At 41.2% G+C, this 21,707-nt stretch overlaps 1 protein-coding gene across 4 annotated transcripts in view; it reads left to right on the top strand.

Annotated features, from left to right (window-relative positions):
* Positions 1-21,707, top strand: part of Arhgef3 (Rho guanine nucleotide exchange factor 3) — a 321,024-nt gene that overhangs the window by 127,020 nt on the left and 172,297 nt on the right. Inside the window, exon 1 of one of the 4 annotated variants that reach the window (XM_046452867.2) lies at positions 15,631-15,784. The exons of the other annotated variants lie outside the window; for them this stretch is intronic. Coding sequence (XP_046308823.1) covers positions 15,734-15,784 — 51 coding nt within the window. The 5' untranslated portion in view covers positions 15,631-15,733. Of the gene's footprint in view, positions 1-15,630; positions 15,785-21,707 lie in introns of those variants that run through there. 4 annotated transcript variants of the gene reach the window in all.

Genomic DNA, 21,707 nt, shown 5'->3' with positions numbered 1-21,707 from the left:
GCGAGCAGCTGCCACCCTCCCAGTTCGAGGTCTGAAGCATCTTTGCTGCCCGGTATCCCAGCCAAGTCGAGGGTGGGAGTAGCAGATTGGCCAAAGCTAAATCATAACTGCAAGGAGGGGGGTGCTGGGAAGCAGGTGTGTGATACTGTTTATCTCCTTTGGTAGAATGTGGGCTGTAGCTCCTGAGTAGGAGGCTTCCCTCAACCTAGGAAGGGAGTGTCCCTGCCAGGCATTCATACTTGCCCCATGGCTTTTGCAGAAACACACTGAAGAAGTGACATCTGGAGTCACTGGCCTCAGCAGAATTCATTTGCTAGGTGGTGGCACTTTAGAAAAAGCCTGGCTGCTTTCCTCTTAGAGGAATGATTCTTTGAAAAAAAAAAAAAAGAAGAAGAAGAAGCAGTACTGAATCTGGAAGCAGCTCTTTCTCACTATGTTGAGGCTAGGAGCTGTTTTTAAGAACCTCAAGTTCCTGCAGGTGTCCGGGTAACATATTTCCCTGGTGTTTATCACAGATTTGTATTCCTGCTGGAAATGCCCTAGCCATTGTCAGTGCTTATAATTGCTTTTTGTTATGCCACGTGGGGCTTATTGTCCATAATTCTGCTGCACAGTTTATTGTTTATGGTATGTGGTCTCCAGGAAGCTACATGCGGAAATCCCTCCTCTCACCAGGAAGTCTAATTTAAAGAGACAGACTCCAGGGCAGAGCCCTGACTGGAAGAAGCCTCCTGCCAGGTCAGTGGTGTGTGATGATTCCTTTCTGATTTTGATTCAAGTGGTGAAAAGTGGCAATCCGTATTCTTCAAGTACATGTGAACACACACAAAACAAACAAACAAAAAAAAAACACTTTCATTGTCATGTCATGTCATTGTCATTGTCGTGTGAATGTTGAGTTATGGGAGGACACAGGATGTTCAGTCTCTTTGGTATTTTCTTAAGGGAATTTTCTTAGAACTCTTTAGCTTTTTAGATGAACATAGCAATTCCAGGGAAGTCAGCATTATAATATTAAAATATATATATATGGCTTAAGTTTTAACCACCCTCTAATTTTTCCTGTTGGAAGGAAGAGGGGAAATGGGACACAGCTCATTTCTATTGCCTTTTTTTTTTTTTTTTTTTTTTGGATTCCGGATATTGAACTCAGGGGCACCTGACCATTGAGCCACATCCCCACCCCTATTTTGTATTTTTTTTTTTTGGAGACAGGGTCTCAATGAGTTGCTTAGTGCCTCGCTTTTGCTGAAGCTGGCTTTGAACTCATGATCCTCCTGCCTCAGCTTCTTGAGCCGTTGGGATTACATGCATGTGCAACTGCGCCTGGCTCTATTGTCTTTTATTATTAGATGCCCAATTGATTGCTCTCATAAATCAGGGTAAAAATTAAACCATTTCAGATTTAGTTACCACCTTTCCAACTTGCTAAGAGGGAAATTAATCTATTATAACATCAAGAAACTTCCTTTTTTGTTTGGGAAAAAAATAAGAAGTTATTACTCTGTTTTATCTTTAAATAAAGTTTCTAGTATGGAAAAATTAAAACTTACACAAAAGTAGAATAATATGGTACCCCTGATGTCCCGATCATCTTTTGTTCTGACTTTAAATATATGTCAATTAGTATCCTATAGTCCTCCCTTCAACACATAATGAACAGAGGAAGCATTTCTGTTTTACAAATGAGGAAACTAAGGGTCAAGAGAGTGAAATGACTTCACAGGTCATCCTATCAGTAAATTCCTGGCAGAGCCAAAAAATATTACTGAGCCCCTATATTTATTTACCACTCATCTTTCTAGCTAGACTGTCATTTCCAGAAACTATCCTTAAAGAGGAATCTAGAGTTAAAATGATGGTGAGAAACTTTTCAATAACAATGATTTTTGCTTTATTTTAACTCAGGAATTCAGTGTATTGTTTTTTTTTAATTAAAAAATTTTTTATAGTCATAGATGGACAGCATGCCTTTATTTGTTTATTTTTTTTTATGTTGTGCTAAGGATTGAACCCAGTGCCTCATACATGCGAGGCAAGTGCTCTGCCACTGAGCTATAGCCCCAGCCTTCAAGTTGTTTTTGATATAAGCAAACTACTTAAAATCCTCCTGAGTGTTCATTTAAGTGTCAGAAATACCATCTCTGCCCCCATATTCAGAGTTTCCACTCCCAGCCAGTTTTAACAATATAATGCCAAATAGTAAGTCTCATTTCCAAGTAAGGCAGCTCTTTGGCTGAAAGATATCAGCTAATCAGTTTTTAAGACTTTTTTCTTCTTAAGAATTGGGCAGAGGTCAGCAACCTACAGGAGTTTCACTTTTAACTGATAGTATAAGGAAGGGGACCTGACAATCCCTTGAAAAAGCTATACCCAGAAGTCTCATATTTCTAAGAAATAAATCAAATGAGCTTATTTGCAAGTGATCCCCAACTGCTCCATGGAGAAATTCCTCCCCCGCTCCTCAGCCTCTATCAGAAGGTGGCTTTCCTTGCTTCATGTTCACTTTCTTTTGTTGTTGTTGTTTATTGATTTATTATTATTATTTTTTTAGTTGTAGTTGGACACAGTACCTTTATTTTATTTATTTATTTTTATGTGGTGCTGAGGATCGAACCCAGCATCTCTCACGTGCTAGGTGAGTGCTCTACCCCTGAGCCATAACCACAGCCCCTCATGTTCACTTTTTAAAATAGCTCTTTATGTATCACTTGCTAAAATAATGCAAGGAATTTGGTTATAAAAGTTCAGGTTTGTTTAGAGAGAAAATACAGCACATAGATGATTGCTCTCAACAAAATCAGCAAGATAAGCACTCAAGATTACCCTGGTTAGCCATCCATTGAGACTCCTGTCTTGGAACATCATTTATCTTTAGTTCCTGTGTTGAAACCATAGATGAAGACTTTTCTATTTGTTCATTCTTGACCTTGGGCACCCAGGTCTGTTCCACATTCTTCTCATCACTTTGTAATCTCCTTGAGCTGGGACGTTAAGCAGGGCTCCATAAGAGCATCAGCATGTTCAAATGTTCAGAATCTCTTGAGTTAAATCCCCTTGCATCTGGTTGGTCCTGCCCTGGGGATAGTGTCTAGACCTCCCTTTTGTCCACAGTTCATGGTGGGGCCAGCAGAGTAGCTGTTCAGATTTTGCATGGATCAATCATACTTCTAGCAGGAAGGAGCAGACAGGAAATCATTCAATGAAAATATATGACTGCAACCAGGAGGCAGAGGCAGGAAGATAGCTTGAACCCAGGAGTTTGAGACCCTGTATCAAGTAAGCAAATAAATAAATAAATAAATATTTAAAAAATTAAAAATTGATCTGTGGGCTTTAAAAAAAATGTTTGACCACCTACATGTTTTGAAGTTCTTTTTATTTCTTTCTTGCTGTGTGTTACCTCTCTACCAATCTAACAACACCACAGAGTGTTGCTATTCCTCCCCTCTCAATCATAGCATAGATTCTTGGATTTCCTAGTTTTACCACGGTTTCAGAAGCCTAAGATCTGTGAATAATAGTTTCCTGATGTTAAAATTGGTTAAATCAATAGGCAATAGACCATTTTCATTTGATCACTGTTATCACCCCATTTCTACTGAGATTATTTTGCTTCTTTTTCAATTCAGTTTGCAGAATTATTTACAAATTTTAGGCATCAAATGGGATATGGTTAAGGATTTTGATGCTACCTTCCAACTCTCAGATTTTGTGACATCTGTGGCACCTAGGGTACAAATGGGGGAAAAATTAAAGAATCAGAGTGAATTCAGATGGTAAGAACTGCCCTTCCTTGCTAACTTTTAACAAAGAAGGAATTCTGTCAAATTCTAACCTTTTTGTTTTATGCAAATGAAAATTTCATAGCCCCGATGAGTATGTTTCTGACAATATCTGCAGTGAGGAAACTGCCCGAACTTCTCAACTGAAAATGCTCTCAGCTATCAGCACAGGAAACATAGCCACTCAGGCTCCAGTGATGTCTCCAAGTATTTGGTGGCATTTTAACTAATTCTCCATTTTGATGCTGGTCTCTTTGGAGTCCAAAGATACCAGATTAGTTATTTAACCAAGTATAAGAACATAGGGGCCAGTCTTTGCATTGTAGGTGCCTTGTAGGTAGTTTCCCATGTAGAAATATGATTCACCTCCACACACTTAAAGAAAATATCATACCCTGAGAACTTACACCCCCACAATTTCATGGTCGGTTTCTTTTTTGTTGTTGTTTGGGTATTTTTTTTTCTTTTTTTTTTTTTTAATTTGCTTCCATTCTGTGTTTCTCTCTCTCTCTCTCTCTCTCTCTCTCTTTAATATTTATTTTTTTAGGTGTAGATGGACACAGCACAATGCCTTTATTATTATCATTTTTTTATATGGTGCTGAGGATCGAACCTGGGTCCCGCCCGTGCTAGGCAAGCGCTCTACCGCTGAGCCACAATCCCAGACCCTGTTTTTTTTTTTTTTTTTTCATATAAGATTTCTCTTAAATGTATGTAGCATTGACCTTGGATGAATGTGGTTTAGGGCTTTAAAAGGAAGCTTTTCTTTTCAATAGGCAAGTGAATTGCCTCATTGGTAGCAACCCTTGTCTTCTCTAGTGGTTCTGGTCCAATTTTTCAGATTCTGGAATATTCTAAAACAGGTTTCTGGCTGGCTATTGGGGGTTGGGGCTGGAGGCTTGTAGGAAGCAGGAGCTCTGAAGTCAACCCTCCTGACTGACCTCCCCATTACTAGGCCTGTGCATTAGGTAGGCTCATGTTACCTTTTTGAGTCTCTGTTTTTAAAAATCTGCAAAGTAGAGATAATAAAGTTTACCTTGGGACAGTTGTGAAGATCAAACAAAAAAATATATGATAAGGGCTCATGTTAAAATATCAGAAATCTTCAGTCACATAAAGTCACTGTGGCTGTATGACGCTTTATTAACTGCTCACAGGTGCAGATTCTGTCTTTCTTTTCTTTTGGTACTGGGGATTGAACCCAGGGACACTTAACCACTGAGCCACATCCCCAGCCTACACACACACACACACACACACACACACACATGGTTTGTTTTTTTTTTTTTTTTTTGTGGTGCTGGGAGTTGAACTCAGGGCCTTGTGAATGCAAGGCACGCACTCTACCAACTGAGCTATATCCCCAGTCCCCCTTTTTTATATTTTATTTTGAGACAGAGTCTCCCTAAGTTGGTTAGGGCCTTGCTAAGTTGATGAGGCTGGCTTTGTACTCAGATCTTCTTGCTTTAGCCTCCCACATTACTGGGATTACAGGTGTGGACCACTGCACCTGGCTCAGGTGCAGTTTCACCATGAGTAAAGTTCTCAACATTAGCAAAGGTGAAAGAAATGAACAGCTGAGAATCATTTCATGCATTTGCCATGTTTGCAGGGCATCTAGGGAGCAGGGGCTAAATGAGTGAAGGCTCATTCTTCCATGCCATGGTGTACCCTGCAGCGAGAGGTTGAAACTCTGTATGACATGAAAAATGCCCCAGCTCTTATGTGAGTACAAGTGGTTAAACAATGTTGTCATCCCATTTTTAGGAAACAAAACAAAACCAACCAACTAACAAATTAGAAACCAGTGTGTTTAGACAGAAGGAAGTTCCTGGAAGAATTGCCACCATAGGTTGCAAACTGGTAGCCCTTGGGACAAATCTAGCTAGCACCGTGATGTGTGGCCTTTATAGGATTTTTTACAATGATGAATAGTTGTGAAAATTGGAAGATTTTATTATAAGCTGGGATTTCTCTTGTGAAAGCTGGAATGTCTGGTCACCCTGGGCCAATTGCCCCTTTGGGCCAAAACGAACTGAAACTGCGCTTAGGCAAACATTCTCAGTGGTGCCCCAGTGTCCTTGGGCCTTTGCTTTCAGGTACTTTATCATTCCCATCCCCCACCCCTTCCCCATTTGGGTTTATGCCCTCCTACCTGTAGCTGGCTTTAACCCCAGTGTCTCTGGCAAAGTGCCTTTAGGAAGACTCACATTTTACTGTATATTCTTCCCTATGGCTTGACTGTATTAGATGATACTGTTACTTTTTTAAAAAAGTGTTTTTTAATTGTAGATGGACACAATACTGCCGCAGTCTGGCTGGGCACAAATCATGAGCCACTGAAGCAGGAACAAACTTTATTTTTAAACTGCAGGAAAACACTTCACACAGCTCCCGGGGAATCCTCCCGAACGCGCCAGGAGGCTTGTCCAGGAACCCCCAGCCGGAAATATCTCTCCCGGAAATCCCTCCTCCTGCACTTCCCCAACCAATGGGAACTCTCGGGGAATTCCCGGAAATCCCCATGAGAACTCCAAAATAGTGCGAGAACTCAAAAGTTGCGGCAGAGGCGGATAGTAATGCCTCGCCTGTCAATCAATACTGTTGGCAAAATGCCAGGGGCCATACAGACTCGGCCGTGGCTCTCAGCATCTCCCCCTTTTTGTTTAATTAAACAACAAGCAATGTGGCTTAGGGACCGTGCCTGTTAGGCAGTCCAATTCAACATATGGTCCTTACCCGTCATCGGATGAACTGACCTCTAGGCGTCAGCCTCCTGTCTTAGGTTGGTACCACTGCAATTGGATCATACCCGTCACTGACTACCGGTCCAGCATACAGCCATACTTGTGGATAGGCCTTTGCACCAGTGGGGGGTGAGGTTCTTTGCCTCACCTCTGTTGGCCCCCAAATTTTAGACCATCACTAGTAGAAGGGAGGAGGATGCAAAATGCCATGACACTAAGCCAATTGAGGGCTCCTTTGAAAAATTGTACCACCGGTGACACCATCAGCAAAAATACTCCAGCACTACCACAATTCGCTGTACCAACAGATAGTTCAAAATGCATACAAATGATACATAGTCCAGGCAAGGTCTGCAAGCAATTCAAAGCAGAGGAATCTGTCAATATGTCCATTTCCTCCCAAAGTAAATCAACTCCTTAATTGAGCATTACTTGTTGAGTTATTATTCATTGATGCATCAGTTTTTACAGTTTGTTGTGATAACTATCGAAGAAGCTGTAGTTTGGTTTTATCTTTGTCTTCACCGGCACTGGGATGAAGATAGGAATTCTGGCAATGATGCTAAGAAAAAAATTATGTAACATTCCAACAGGCACTAAGAAAACAATTTTTTGAACAATTTACATTATCCTGAACAGAATTATTAAATATAATGAGAAGGAAAGGTGAAAGTAAACAAACAGATCTGTTAACCTCCTTATTTGTTCACATATTAAAACAATTTTCAACAGCTGTTTACCCAATCTAAATTAAACCATTAAAATCACATGAATAAAAAAATTCGGATCCATTTATTCATGAGCGCTCCTCATATATGATATATGGACATACACACATACAGACATACAACACAAAACAGAAGTGTGCACACATAACATACAACACATAAGACAATAGTAAAGGCCTTGTAGCTTTACCTAGGTGAAATCTCCATTGCAATGCTTAAAAACTCCACAGTCAAAAAATAAAACTGATCAGAAAAACATTAACCTAGGTCTGTATGAGCTCAAAAATAAAATAGAACTTTATGATGTGGGAAAAGGCAAATAATAAAATAAATATTGAAAAAAACATCCTGGTTAATCACCGTCGCAGATGTAAGAATAGCCAAACTGGAGTTCTGGATATCAGCTGTTATGGATTTGAGTCAAATCATCTTCCTTTTGGCCTGTAGAAATTGTTTTAGTTAATCTCTCTGGAATCCAAATCGGCTGCTGTTCTCCCTGTGGAAAAACACAAACAGAACCCCGACTCCAGACAATCACTGGGTCAGGACCTTTCCATTGTCCTGTTAGAATATCCTTCCAAAGTACCTTAGGCTTATGTACATTTTTTGGACACATATGCCTTTCCGCAGCACTAAGCCCTGAGGAATCCAAATTTAAAAAGTTTAGAGTAAAAAGGGTTATTTTAAGTTTATCTTTGGGTGACATATACCCCTTTCCAATTCCCTCTTTTTGCTTTAGTAAGTACATTTTAATAGTTTGATGAGCTCTTTCAACTATGCCTTGTCCCTGTGGATTGTATGGAATTCCTGTTATATGAGTAATGCCAAATGATGAGCAAAATTGTTTAAAAGAGGTAGAAATATAACCAGGACCATTATCTGTTTTTAACTGTTTTGGAACGCCCACAGTGGCAAAATTTTGTAAGCAATGAGCTATAACATCTTTAGTTTTTTCTCCGGAATGAAGGGAGCCCATCAAAAATCCGGAAGAAGTATCAACTGTAACATGCAAATATTTTAATTTTCCAAATTGTGGCAAGTGTGTGACGTCCATCTGCCAAATATGGTTAGGTATCAGTCCTCTAGGATTGACTCCAAGATTAACTTGTGGTAAAAAGGTCACACAATTTTGACATTGTTTTATTATTTGTCTAGCTTGTTCCTTAGTTATTTTAAAACGCTTTTGTAAAGTATTAGCATTGACATGGAACCTTTTATGAAAATGTGTAGCTTCTTCTAGTGTAGAGAAAATATGTATGTCATGTGTAGTTTTATCTGCTAAATCGTTGCCCAAACTAAGGGCTCCAGGCAATCCTGTATGTGCTCTGATATGTCCTATAAAGAATGGATCTTTTCTGTCCCAGATTACACTTTGTATAGCAGAAAACAAAGAGAAAACAGTAGAGGAAGGGGAAATCCTGCCAGCATCTTCAAGGGATACTATAGCATTAACTACATACTGACTATCAGAGAATAAATTAAATACAGAATCTTTAAACATCACAAAAGCTTGTAAAACTGCATTAAGCTCTACCTTTTGAGCTGATTGTTTGGGTACTAAAAATGTAAAAGTTTGATCAGGGGTAACTACTGCTGCTGTACCATTATTTGACCCATCAGTGAATACATTTGGAGCATTCATGATAGGGGTTTTTCTTGTCATTTTTGGAAAAACTACAGGATGCGAAGACCAAAAAGACAACAAAGGATTAGATGGTAAGTGATTATCAAATGAAACATTAGATTTACACATGATTATTGCCCAAGTATTTAACTCATTAGCTAACTCATCAATTTGATCCATAGTATATGGAGTAATAATTTTATTGGGAGAAATTCCAAACACTCCCTTTGCTGCTTTTATTCCTTTGAGTATTAATTGTCCTACAGCCTCAGGATACCTAGTAAGAATAGTGTTAGGAGAATAAGATAAATGTATCCACAATAATGGACCTTCTTGCCAAAATACTCCTGTAGGAATATTTTTTGTTGGTATTACAATAAATAATAAAGGCAAAGTTATATCAATTCTATCCAAATGCATATTTTCCATATATGTTTCAATAATTTTTAATGCCTTTCTTGCTTCAGGCGTTAACATGCGGGGTGAATTTGGATCTGATGGACCTTTTAGGATATCAAATAAAGGTCCCAACTCTCCTGTTGGTATGCCTAGATAAGGCCTTATCCAATTTATGTCTCCTAATAACTTTTGAAAGTCGTTAAGTGATTTGAGTTGATCTACTCGTATTTGAATTTTTGGTGGACGGACCATGGTTGAGGATAATAGAACTCCTAAATAATTAATTGGAAAATTTAATTGTACTTTATCTATTGCTATCTCTAGATTATAATTTTTTAATAAATTTGTAAGTGTGGCATAACATTCTAGCAATGTGTTTTTATCTTTGTGTGCTAACAATACATCATCCATATAGTGAAATATTTGTAGTTTAGGATTTTGATTTCTAAGTGGCTGGATTGCTTTGTTAACATAAATTTGACACATAGTTGGGCTGTTAGCCATCCCTTGAGGGAGTACTTTCCATTCATATCTCTGATCAGGACCTTCATGATTCAGTGCAGGGATAGTAAATGCAAAATGTGGACTATCCTCAGGATGAATTGGAATTGAAAAAAAAACAATCTTTAATATCTATAGCTAAAACGTACCAGGTTTTTGGCAAAGCAGACAATTGAGGAATCCCTGATTGAGCAGGTCCCATAATAACCATCTCATTATTAATGGCTCTTAAATCTTGCAATAATCTCCATTTACCAGATTTCTTTTTAATGACAAAAATGGGAGTATTGTAAGGAGATACGGAAGGTTGTATATGTCCCTCCGCTAATTGTTGTTTGACCAGGTCATGGGCTGCTTGTATCTTTTCTTTAGTCAGGGGCCACTGAGGAACCCATACTGGTCTATCTGATTTCCAAGTAATTTTTATTGCCTCAGTGACCCCTTCTGAAAACCCAGTCCATGTCTATTTATTCCCTGATCTATCTGAATTGGTGCTGCTATGCCTTGTTCTCCTAATCTTTTTTCTTTCCTGAAACCTTGTCTAGCCCTAATAGTGGGCGCATTTGGATTGATGTTATTTGTTAATGTCAAACCTAATTGATCTAGGACATCTCGTCCCCATAAATTTATAGGAAGATGATCCAATACATATGGCTGTATAGTTCCTTCACATCCTTCAGGATCCTTCCAATCTAATACCATTGCACTTCTATGGGGATTAGTCGCCACTCCTAGGCCTCGAAGCGTTTGAGTGGCTTGTTGTAACGGCCAATGTTTTGGCCATTCTTGACGAGATATGATGCTAAGGTCTGCACCTGTATCCAGTAGTCCATTAAATTCATGTCCTTGAATATTTAGTTTTAGCATGGGACGAGAATCTAAATTTAAAGACAGCATAGCCCAATCTACACCTGTGGAGCCTAATCCCCTGGAACCTCTTTCTATAGTACTACTGGAAAATTTATCATGTAGGCTGGGTATTATTAATAACTGTGCTATTCTATCTCCTGGTGAAATTACTGATATACCCTTTGGAGAGCTAGCTATAATTTTTATTTCACCTTCATAATCGGGATCAATTACCCCGGGACTTATCATAAGTCCTTTTAGCGTAGAAGAACTGCGTCCTAACAATAAGCCTACTGTTCCTTGGGGAAGAGGTCCTTTTACTCCTGTGGGAATGATTTGAACTCCCATCTCTGGAGTTAGTACTGCTCTGGCGGAGGCGCAGATGTCCAACCCTGCGCTTCCTCTGGTTCGTCTGATGAGAGATCTGATGGATAATGTGTCCTGGGCACTACCCTGATGGTGTTGCTGGGTTCCTCCATGGTGTTTCTGGGTTCCTCCAGTGCCCCGTACATTTGTGGTCGTGGGCCCCGGAGCATTGGGCCCCCCTGTCCGTTTTTTGGCAATGGAGCTCGATGCCTTTCTCCACGATATCGTGGGTAAACACTTGGTCCTTGTCTGTTTTTTGATAACGGAATACCCTCTATGGTGGTTTGAGAACGGCATTCATTAGCCCAATGTTTCCCTCTACGGCATCGTGGGCAAATACCCGGTATTCTATTCGTTTGATATCTAGCTTTGTTAAACCCTCCTCCTATGGGGCAACTCCTTTTAAAATGTCCTGTTTGATCACAATTATAGCATGTTTTTGGCCTGGCATCTAAAGCCTGTTGTACTGCTGCTAAGACTTGCCCTTGTTCATTAATGTCTCTACATAATTTAATATATGTGTTTAAATCTTCATGTCTCCATGGTCTAATGACCTCTCTGCAACAACGATTTGCTTGGTCATAAGCCAGTTGTTTTATAAATGGCATTGCCTGTTCTGTATCCCCAAAAATTCTGGAAGCTGCTTGAATAAGCCTATCTACAAATTCAGCGTAAGGTTCATTAGTTCCTTGTATTACCTTAGATAATTGACCTTGTAAACCTCCATGCCCCTGTAAAGTTTTCCATGCCCTAACCGCATCTACAGCAATTTGTGCGTATACGCCAGGATCATATTCAATTTGTTGCCGTTGACCCTCATAAGGCCCTTTTCCTAACAACATATCTAGATTTCTTTGAGGGTAACCGGCTGCTGCATTTCGTCTAGCTGTCTCCCTGCAAAATTCCTCATTGGCAACCTTCCATAACAAATATTGTCCTCCATTTAGCACAGATTTACACATACTAGCCCAATCTGCTGGCGTCATGTCCAAGTTGGTAATGGATTCGACCATGCTTACAGTGAACGGTGCTTGAGGACCATAGGTTGTTACAGCCTCCTTTAACTGCTTCACTGTTTTGAAATCTAAAGCACGGTGAATTCGCTGCCCTCCTGCCTGCTCAAGTACAGGGCATGCTAATCTTTGAGGTCCTGTCTCAGGATCCCATCTATCAACTACGGGGTTTGAGGGCCACTCAGCTATCTCCATAGGGGGAGCTGTTGGTTGAATTACGCCCTCTGGTGATAGAACGGTGTTAGTAGCAGCCTCCTGTTGTAGCTTTTTCCCTAATAGCTGTTTCTCCTCTAAGCTTTCTTCCTTTAAATTTTCTTCCTCTGTCTGACTAGCTTGAGAGACCTTCTCTTTTGCTTGATCTAAAATGTCTTTCTCCATGGTCTGAACCTCTAACAATTTACTTAACACTCTTTCAGTTTGTTTTTTACTAATTTCTAATCTGTTATAAAGATAACGCAACCCAGTAAGATAACACAAAACAAAACCGAAACAGGATGAAACAAAAACGGAACAAAAAATCGTTGTATCAATTTTCCTATTTTCTTGACATGTGCATTTGTGGTCTATTTCTATCTCTTCCTCAGGGGCGAACAACTTCAAACCTTGAGCCAACCATTTTTCCCAATCTGCCTGAGAAAATTCTAGGGATAGGCAGCTTGAAACAAACACAAAACAAATCAAAACAAGAACACATTGTTTTTTAAAATGGTCGCCCATTCTCTCGCCTTCCCTTAGGGGCAAGCAATTTCACTTACCCCGAAGCTTCAGACGTTCCCCGAACGGGCCGCCAAATGCCGCAGTCTGGCTGGGCACAAATCACGAGCCACTGAAGCAGGAACAAACTTTATTTTTAAACTGCAGGAAAACACTTCACACAGCTCCCGGGGAATCCTCCCGAACGCGCCAGGAGGCTTGTCCAGGAACCCCCAGCCGGAAATATCTCTCCCGGAAATCCCTCCTCCTGCACTTCCCCAACCAATGGGAACTCTCGGGGAATCCCCGGAAATCCCCATGAGAACTCCAAAATAGTGCGAGAACTCAAAAGTTGCGGCAGAGGCGGATAGTAATGCCTCGCCTGTCAATCAATACTGTTGGCAAAATGCCAGGGGCCATACAGACTCGGCCGTGGCTCTCAGCACAATACCTTTATTTTATTTATTCTTATGTGGTGCTGAGGATTGAACCCAGTGCCTCACACTTGCTAGGCAAGCACTTATACCACTGAGCTACAATCCTAGCCCGACACTGTTACTTTTAAAGTTTAAAAACCAGTAGAAAAAACACATTTTAATACTTGTTAGTATCTTAGATGCCATAGAGAAAATTTCTGTTCCTTTTGAGCTACCATTCTGCAACCCAAAATAGATTTGAACTCTGCAGGTCAGGAGCTTCTTATTACTGAAATTTTCTTCTTGAGATGCCATGTTGATGGACCAGTTTCATAACTGGAGTTTTTAGTTCTGGTCAGAGTGAGAGCTGCTGCAGAGGAAATGGCTGTGCCCTGGTCTTTCTTCCCGTTTGCAGGCTTTGCCCCTCTCCCTTGGCAGGGTGTCTTCTGGCACTTTCTCCCTTCCTGTCTCCCTCCCTCCTTTCTTCTCTACTGCTACCTGCCCTGGAGCCCACTAAGTCTCACCTCTTCCATGAAGTGCTACAACCCACGGTTTCAGTTCTTCTTTCCCATTCATAGTCAACAGCCGGAAGTTAGATTGACTCATTCTAGGATTAGTTAAGGTGAATATACTCTCCCTCCACTGAAAAGATTCAAACTGTAGTGTGCTCTGGTCATCTCATTTCCCTTGGATGCTCACAGAGGTGAGGCTGGCCCTTTGAAGTGGCTTGTTTGCAGATCCTCCAGGAGGGAAGGGGCTGGGCTTAGAGAACCTTCCAGGGATCCCCAGAACACTGTTATTCTTCATTAGCTGAGTTGTCCCCAAAGCTAGCTAATCTCAGATTATTGACTGGCTTGGACAAATCTGGGAAGTTGTGTGGGAGGTTGGAACAAGAAGCCCTTGCCCCCTCCAGCCACTACTCAACCTCACTTGCTTTGTGGGGTGGCAGGCTGTGGGAAGTAGGGAATCCCAAGGATGATCTGAAATCCATCTTTTGGTAGGCACTACTATAGGAATTTGAGGACTTCCTAGTGCCAGCCCTAGGGACCCAGATGCTTGCCTAAAAGGTGAGAGCTCTTTTAATAGTGATTTCACTTCCTTCTTTCTTCAAACAGGTGTGACCCCTCACACTCCTCGAAGTAGGACCCTACTCTGCCAGTGCAGCCTCCAGATCTAAGTATTTGCATTTCTTTTGAAGTGCCTGTGAGTTCTGCACCTCCCCCAGGTGGCCTTTGACTGTTCTGCCTTGAGCATGCTGGCCCCAGACCTGCTCCTGCATCTCCTGCTTTGAGAAGACTTCTCAGACTTTGTACCCATTAAAAATGAATTCACCAGACTTATTTATTTCTTGGCTCTCTCAGTAGTTTTTGCAAATCCCTGGCAACAGGAATGGGATGGGCCAGCTTCTTTATAAGCTCCAAAGTCAATCCTTGAATTGAGTCTTCTTTTGTTATCTACATGAATCTCTTCACCTTGCTGTATCCCATGACCCAGAGAGAGAAAAAATGAAGCCTCTTCTAGATCTGTGGCATTTGTGAGAAGGCCTCATGCAACCCTGAGCTAAATCTTTGCAGCTGAACCTTCCAATTAGGAAGAATGTTGCAAATCAAATTTTACTCCATTGGAGGACTTAAAAAAAAAAAATAAATAAATGAAAACTCACTGGGGGTTTAGGTCTCCTTGGGCTTGAGACCCATTGCCACTGTACAGGGAGGGGGAGGTACTGGTACTGTGGGGACAGTTACATCCACAGAGTTTTACCCCCTGAAGCCTCATAGGTCTCAGTGAGACCATCTACCTTGCCCAAGCTGAGTTTGGGTTGTAAAAAGCAGGACTGGTGCAAGCTGTTCATTTTGGTGAAAGTCTTAGTCCACAAAATGAGAAATGTCTGCCTGGAGTTACTCCTATCATAACTCTGAGGAGAGCAGGAAAGCCTCTTGTTATCCTTGACAAAAGCCGAAAGGGAGGTTTCCAGAAGCAGCTATTTTGAAAGAGCTCTGAAGGAAAGATGCCAGATTTGTGTAAGTAACAAGAAAGAAACGGATGGGTGTGTAGTTGCTTTTAAATTGGGCACTCAGTATGTGCTCTGTGTCCTGGGCAAGACTGCTGATTCTGGGTGAAGTTCAAGGGGACCATTGATTTCCTCTTTGAATACCCAAAACTCTCCTTCCTGCATCCCTTTCCTAATAATGCTTTCTTGTCATTTCATCCTAACATTTGGGTCTGTAAAGGTCCAGACATGAGGCAGCACAACCTTAGAGCTGCAGGGACACCCAGCACGGCTTTAGGTGGGAACCTAGTGAGCACTGTTTGCTTCTAATAGGCAGGGCACTGTCAGCCAGAAACTGAATTTCTGGTGTACTTTTGTATGCCAAAAGGCAGAGTGCTCTGAAAGAGCAGCTGCAACCGCTGAGGAAACTGCCAGAGGTGGGGAGCCCTGGGCTGGTGTGGCTCTCAGCTTCTGACACTTGTAACTGATGGCCCCTGTCACTTCCTGTCATACAGCCCCAGTGGTGGGGAGGAGTTCCTTCAGGGAAACCATGCTCAGCCTCACTCAGAGAATCCAGTCTGCAAGGGTCTGCTGCAGTTAGGGGCCCGGGGATTCCGGGTGGATGAGGTCAGAGCCCCCTATGGTGTGGTGCTGCTTCTTTGTCCGGGCGCAGGTAAGCTCCCTGCTGCTGCTGAGCCAGGGATGGATGGCTCCTGACTCCAAGCCAACTCTCTAAAAGGAACTAGGATTGGAGGTGTGGGTGGGCTTAGAGGTCTTCTCACCTCCCAAGGAACTGAGCAATGAGCTGCTATTAAAATACCTGGGTGATGGAGCCAGAGTCCTGCCTCCCTTCATTATGAACTAGGAGCTGCGTGGTGGTGTTTAGGACCTCAGAGTGTTGTACGTGGTTGCGATGGTGAGCAAAGTGGCGTGCGTCCTGTTAGTGCCTCCTCTAACATCTGTGATTGGAGGACAGCAAGGGGAGAGCTAGAGCTGTTCACTCCTTGCTGTATGATGCTAGCATTTAGAAAAAAAAATTTTTTTAACAAATGATCTGTTTTTATTTATTTATTTATTTGTTTGTTTGTTTATTTATTTATTTTGGTTCTGGAGATTGAACCCAGGGCACTTTACACTGATCTGTATCCTCAGACCTTTTTATTTTATTTTTTTAAAATTTGAGAGACAAGGGCTCACTAAGTTGCTGAGGCTGGTCTTGAACTTGTGATCTTCTTGCCTCAGCCTCCTGAGCTGCTGGGATTACAGGCATGTACCTTTGAGTCCAGTGAATAAACCATTTTAATTAATGGGAAGGAAAAGAGAGAAAAACTGCCTTCTGTCTTTGATGCTCTTGTTGTTTATTCACAAAGTGGATTTCCAGGATTATCTTTTCTTCTTTGGGTTGGGAGATGGCTGGACTCAGTTTTGAAAGTTTATTCTGCTTGGACCAATTTTTGTAGGTTTCCCTAGAGTGATTCTGTGTTTAGAATGTGTTTATGGTTGGGAAGATGAAGTCACGTGGTAAATCAGTGGACACTCAGACCTCTCACTCAGAGTGCTGGTGCTTGGTTTGGGTTAATGCTACAGATGTTTTGTTTTTATGGGTTGAATGGTTGAGTCTTGAAGCTTATATTCTTTGTCCCTTTTATTTACTGAATTTGTTTATTTGGAGGTAGGTTTGTTGAAGTTTTGAGTAAGCCAAACTACTTTTGCAAGTTTGTGGTATTAGAGATTAACCCAGAAGTGCTACATCGCCACCCTTTTTAATTTTTTTTTTTAATTTGAGGTCTCGATAAGTTGTTAAGGCTGGCTTCAACTCTGTTATCCTCCTGCTTCAGCCTCCTAAATTGCTGGGATTATAGGTGTGCGCCATGACACTAGCTCAAAAACCTACTTTCTAAAGGCCATGCCTCTTGCTTTTTCTATTCCTCTCATCAGAATGATGTTTCTGAGACTGACTTTTGTAATCCAGGTTCTAACTCTTGTACATGACCATTATGGATATACTTTTTTTTTTAGTTCTTTTTATTGTGTTCAAAGTCATATATCATTAAATTTGTCATCTTGACCATTTTTATGTATCCAGTTCAATGTTATAAATACATTCATAATAGTCTGCAACTATTACTACCCTTCATCCATAAATTTTTTCTTTCTATAAAACTGGAAACTGTATCCATTAAACAGTAACTTTCAGTTTCTCCCTTTCCCCAGCTCATGACAACCACCATTCTATTTTCTGTCTCTATGATTTTGACTACTCTAAGTATCTCATACAAATTGAGTCAAACAGTATTTGTCTTTTGTTACTGTCTTTATTTCACTTTTCAGAGTGTCCTCAAGGTTCATCCATGATATAGCATACATCAGTATTTCCTTATTTTGGGGGGCTGAATAATATTCCAGTTTCTATATATAGCACATTTTCCTTAGCCATTTCATGCTCAATGGACCCCATGGGTGGCTTTCATCTTTGGGCAATTGTCAATAATCTTGCTGTGAAGATGGGTATAAAAATATCTCTTTTGAGACCTTGCTTTGAATTTTAGGGTGCTATACCCCAAAGTGGAATTTCAGGATCATAATTTTTAATTTTTGAGGACCCTACTCTTTTCCACAACTTTACTATTTGACATCCCCACCTGTGTGCACCAACCAGGGTTCCAGTTTGTTGTTTTTTTTTTTTTTTGCATCCTTGTCAACTCACACTTGTTATTTTCTGAGTTGTTCTTTTTTTTTTTTTAGCCCTCTAATGGGTATGAAGAGTCATATTATAGTTTTAATTTGCATTTCTCTAATGATTAGTGATGTTGAGCATCTTTTCATAAGCATTATTGGCCATATATATGTTTTCTTTAGCAAAATGTCTGTGCAAGTCCTTTGCCCATTTTTGAATTAGGCTGTTTGTCTTTTGTTGTGGAGTTTTAGGAGTTCTCTATATATTCTGGATATTTAACCCTTATCAGATATATGACATACAAGTGTATTTTCCTATTTGGGGGCTTCCTTTTTATTCAACTGATGCTATATAGACATACATTCATCCTCTCATGTGACCTGGTTTTCACTGTTCCCATCTCACTCACCCAACTGTTTGCTCACTTGATGAAGGATAATTTTTGAGCTTTTGAGATATGAAAATTAACAACAGTTTAAATTATTTGCTACATGTTAATGAAGGTTAATGCAGTGGTTAGTAACAATATAATTCAACAATAGCTGGCATTTATTAGATGCTATTCACACTACTAAGTTCTTTACTCATATTAGCTTATGAAATTCTGACAATACTAGAGAGATTGGCCATTATTATCATTCCCATTTTGAAGATAGTGAAACTAAGGTTCAGAGAAGAGAATTTGCCCAGGGAGACCTGGCTGGTTAGTGAGTCAGATTTTAAACCTGGGCAGAATGGGTCCAGAAATGACACCCTTAGCCGTGGGGTGCTACATGATGATTTGGATGCTAGGGCTCTTTCAAGGACTACCATGTTTAGCATCTACAGGGACACTCTACTTTCTAGTCCTTTGTCAAGTCATCCCATTTCGGTGAATACTTGGTGTGGTCTAGTTAGTGCTTAAGTAAGAGGTACCTATGACATGTCATCTCCTCCTCTGGACTCAGTTTCCCAACCTGTCTAATGGTGAGACCTCTAAAGTCATTTTAGCTCTGATATGAGTCTGTGGCATGCACCTCCCTTGCATAAAAAATAAAAACTACTTTTCTCAGCTGCCTTGTTTCAAAGTCAAATGATTAATGAGTGTTTTAAAGCACTCATTTCCCAAGGATGTTGACTGGTACTCCAGATGTAACAAGCTGCTGTTCTTGAAAATATTATCAAGTGAGTTTTGATTCCTTAGCTGTGAGAATCTCCAGAGGAAGGTTCTAGGGAATTGAGCCTGAGTATGGGAGGGAGAAGAGGGAAGCAAGGTGTGGGGCATCTTTTAAAGATATAATAAATCCATGTTAGATCTGGCCAAGTAGATCTGTACCTATGGAGAACTGGGAGGGATGTTGTGGTGGGGAAGAGATGGACTTTACAACCCAACAGGTGAATCCCAGACCCACCTTTTTCTGGCCGTGCAATCCAAGGAGTGTCATTGAACTTCTCTGAATCTATTTTCTCCTCTTTACAATGAGGATGATTAAACAGTGCCCACCTTGCTGTGCTGTCCTGAGGATTAACTGAAGTCACTCATGATAGTGCTTAGCAGCAAATGCGATCCATGTCCCACCTTGTATTGACTCCAGGACCTGTCGGCGACTATAACTCCTTAGTGTGTAAGGTCTTAGCAATGGTGAGGCGCCAGGTACTTATGTCCTGAGATAAATGTGGACCTGGTTTGATTTTTGTGGAGGGAAAAAAGCAGCATATTTCATGGCAGGTTACCACTTCATTTTCAGGCCCCTTTCCCAGCCATGTTTTTAAAGCTTGCGCGGGAATGAAGTGGAGGCTATGGAAGGGGAAGCTGATTCAAAGCAGATCCTGAAAAGGTCCCTCTTGATAGAACACTCATTCGAGTATGACGCAAGGGACAAGGTCAGGGTGGCGACCCGACAGTTGACCTGGACAGAAACAATGGGTGGCTTTAGGAACTAAATATAGACAGTATGACTATACCATTCCCAGTGCCCCTGGGTGCCACCGGGCTCTGGCAACCTTTTTGTTCTGCATAACTTCATCCATACCCAGCTTCTCTGTGTGTTTCCTTTCCCCTCCTCGTGCCTGCCAGGTCTTCCTGTGACGCTTACCTCCTCTCTCCCTTGCTTCCGCAAGACCCCACCTGGTCCTGCCATAAACTCCAGAGGTTCTCTCCACAGTGCTCCTTATGGAGCAGGACCAAGAGCACGGGACCAGGGGTTGGGAGCTTGGGGTCCAAGTTTCGGATTCTGCAGTCAGTTATGGGCGATGCTGTTTTCCTGGTGCTAGGTTCTCCATCTAGGTGCAGTAGAGACATCGCTGAACTCGATGCTGAGATTGCCAACATGATTTCAAATCCTTACTGTCCCTTTCTCTGTGACTTGATGTAGGTTTCTTACCTCTCTGGGTCTTAGCTATCTCACCTGCAGAATGGGATGGTAATAGTTCCTGCCTCGTGGGCTCTGTTTGTGAAAGAGCGTCTGTGAAGTCCTTCAAATGGTGCAGCTCGTTGGTGCTACAAAATACTTATTATGGTTGTGATTGTGATTTGTAGGAAAAAGAGACCTGAAATGGATCATGTTTTCCGTATCCACATACCACGTTTACCATTACTTTTCACTAACCATTTTTCCTTAAATTGTATAGTTTATTTTTATTTTTGTTTGTTTGTTTTTAGACATTAGGTTCATCCTAGGTAGTCATAGTCCTGGAATTTCAGGTTGGATGGGTTTCCTCAAGTGCATTATAATATATATATATAGGTCTACCACATATGGTCTGAGATGAGTCCTTCCTACACTTTGGGGTCTGTAGAATCAATGACTCTGAACATCTGAGGTCCAGGTTGTAGCCTTCTTGTCATTTTGACCATGCTTACCCCACTGTAATGAACAGTGACCCTGTCCTTTCATTTATCAGGCCCTGCCTGAAAATAAGCTTTGCACCTGATTCTGTGACAAATGTCTAGATGCCCCCCTCCAAATCCCCCCCCCCCGCCACCTTTTTAATCTTTTTTGCATGGGCCATTAACAGCCTGGAGAAGAAATGAAAAGAAAAGCACAAAATGACCTGATTTCTGAAATGTCACTTTAGTGAGAACTGAGAAAGGAATCTCTAGATATGGGTAAAGGGGACTGTTTCAGTCAGCTTTTGCTGAGTAACAGCCACTCCCAAATTCAGTGGCAAATAGTAATAAGCAAGCATTTATTCTTCTGCTCACAGGAGCACAGATTGGCTAGGGTGGTTGGCCCCCCATGGGTTCACATGTGTATTGTTCTCTAGTGGAGATTAGAAGCTCCAGAGGAGCAAGCAGCAACACACAATGTCTTTTAAGGTATTCTCAGAATTGGAACCTTGTTTCTTCCGCTTATATTCTCTTGGCCAGAGGAATTCACAGGATCAAGCCATGGAGGGAAGGGGAGGGCATCCATGTTTTCTAAGGACTAAACTGCTCTACCACAGAGAGCATCTCTTAACCTGCACTAATTGAGTATCTACTATGTGTAACATTATGCCATGTTTGGGGGATAAATATAGGAGCAATAAATGATGAAGTGATGAGAAAGTTTAACCCAAGGCCTGACACATATTAGGTCCTCAATAAACACATGATAAATGACTATCCTCTATGACTTCTTAGTGCTTGGCTATTGATGAGTATCTTACATGGGTTGTCTCATTTGATTCTCTTAAGACCCTGTTGGGCAGATATTGTGGTACAAGGCCAGACAGATGTGATCTTGTCCTGGCCAATTAAATGCTTGTCATCTCCTATGTATGGAAGGGGCAAGTGGGTGGAGGCCCAGAGGCAGGGAATAATCACCTGCACAGCTCATCACTGCCGTGGGTGAGAGGTGGGCTTTGCACCAGTGGTGCTCAGGGTCATGTTCGTTGGGTATTTGTTCTCATGTGCATATTATGGACTCTGTTCGTTGCTAACTCTTCAGGCTTCTAT

This window comes from Marmota monax, unplaced genomic scaffold (genome assembly GCF_021218885.2).
Source record: "Marmota monax isolate L192 unplaced genomic scaffold, Marmota_monax_Labrador192_F-V1.1 WCK01_AAM20220418_F8-fsc00042, whole genome shotgun sequence".
NCBI lineage: Eukaryota > Metazoa > Chordata > Mammalia > Rodentia > Sciuridae > Marmota > Marmota monax.
Note: the sequence above shows the minus strand (reverse complement) of the source record. Positions and strands in the feature narration are given on the sequence as shown.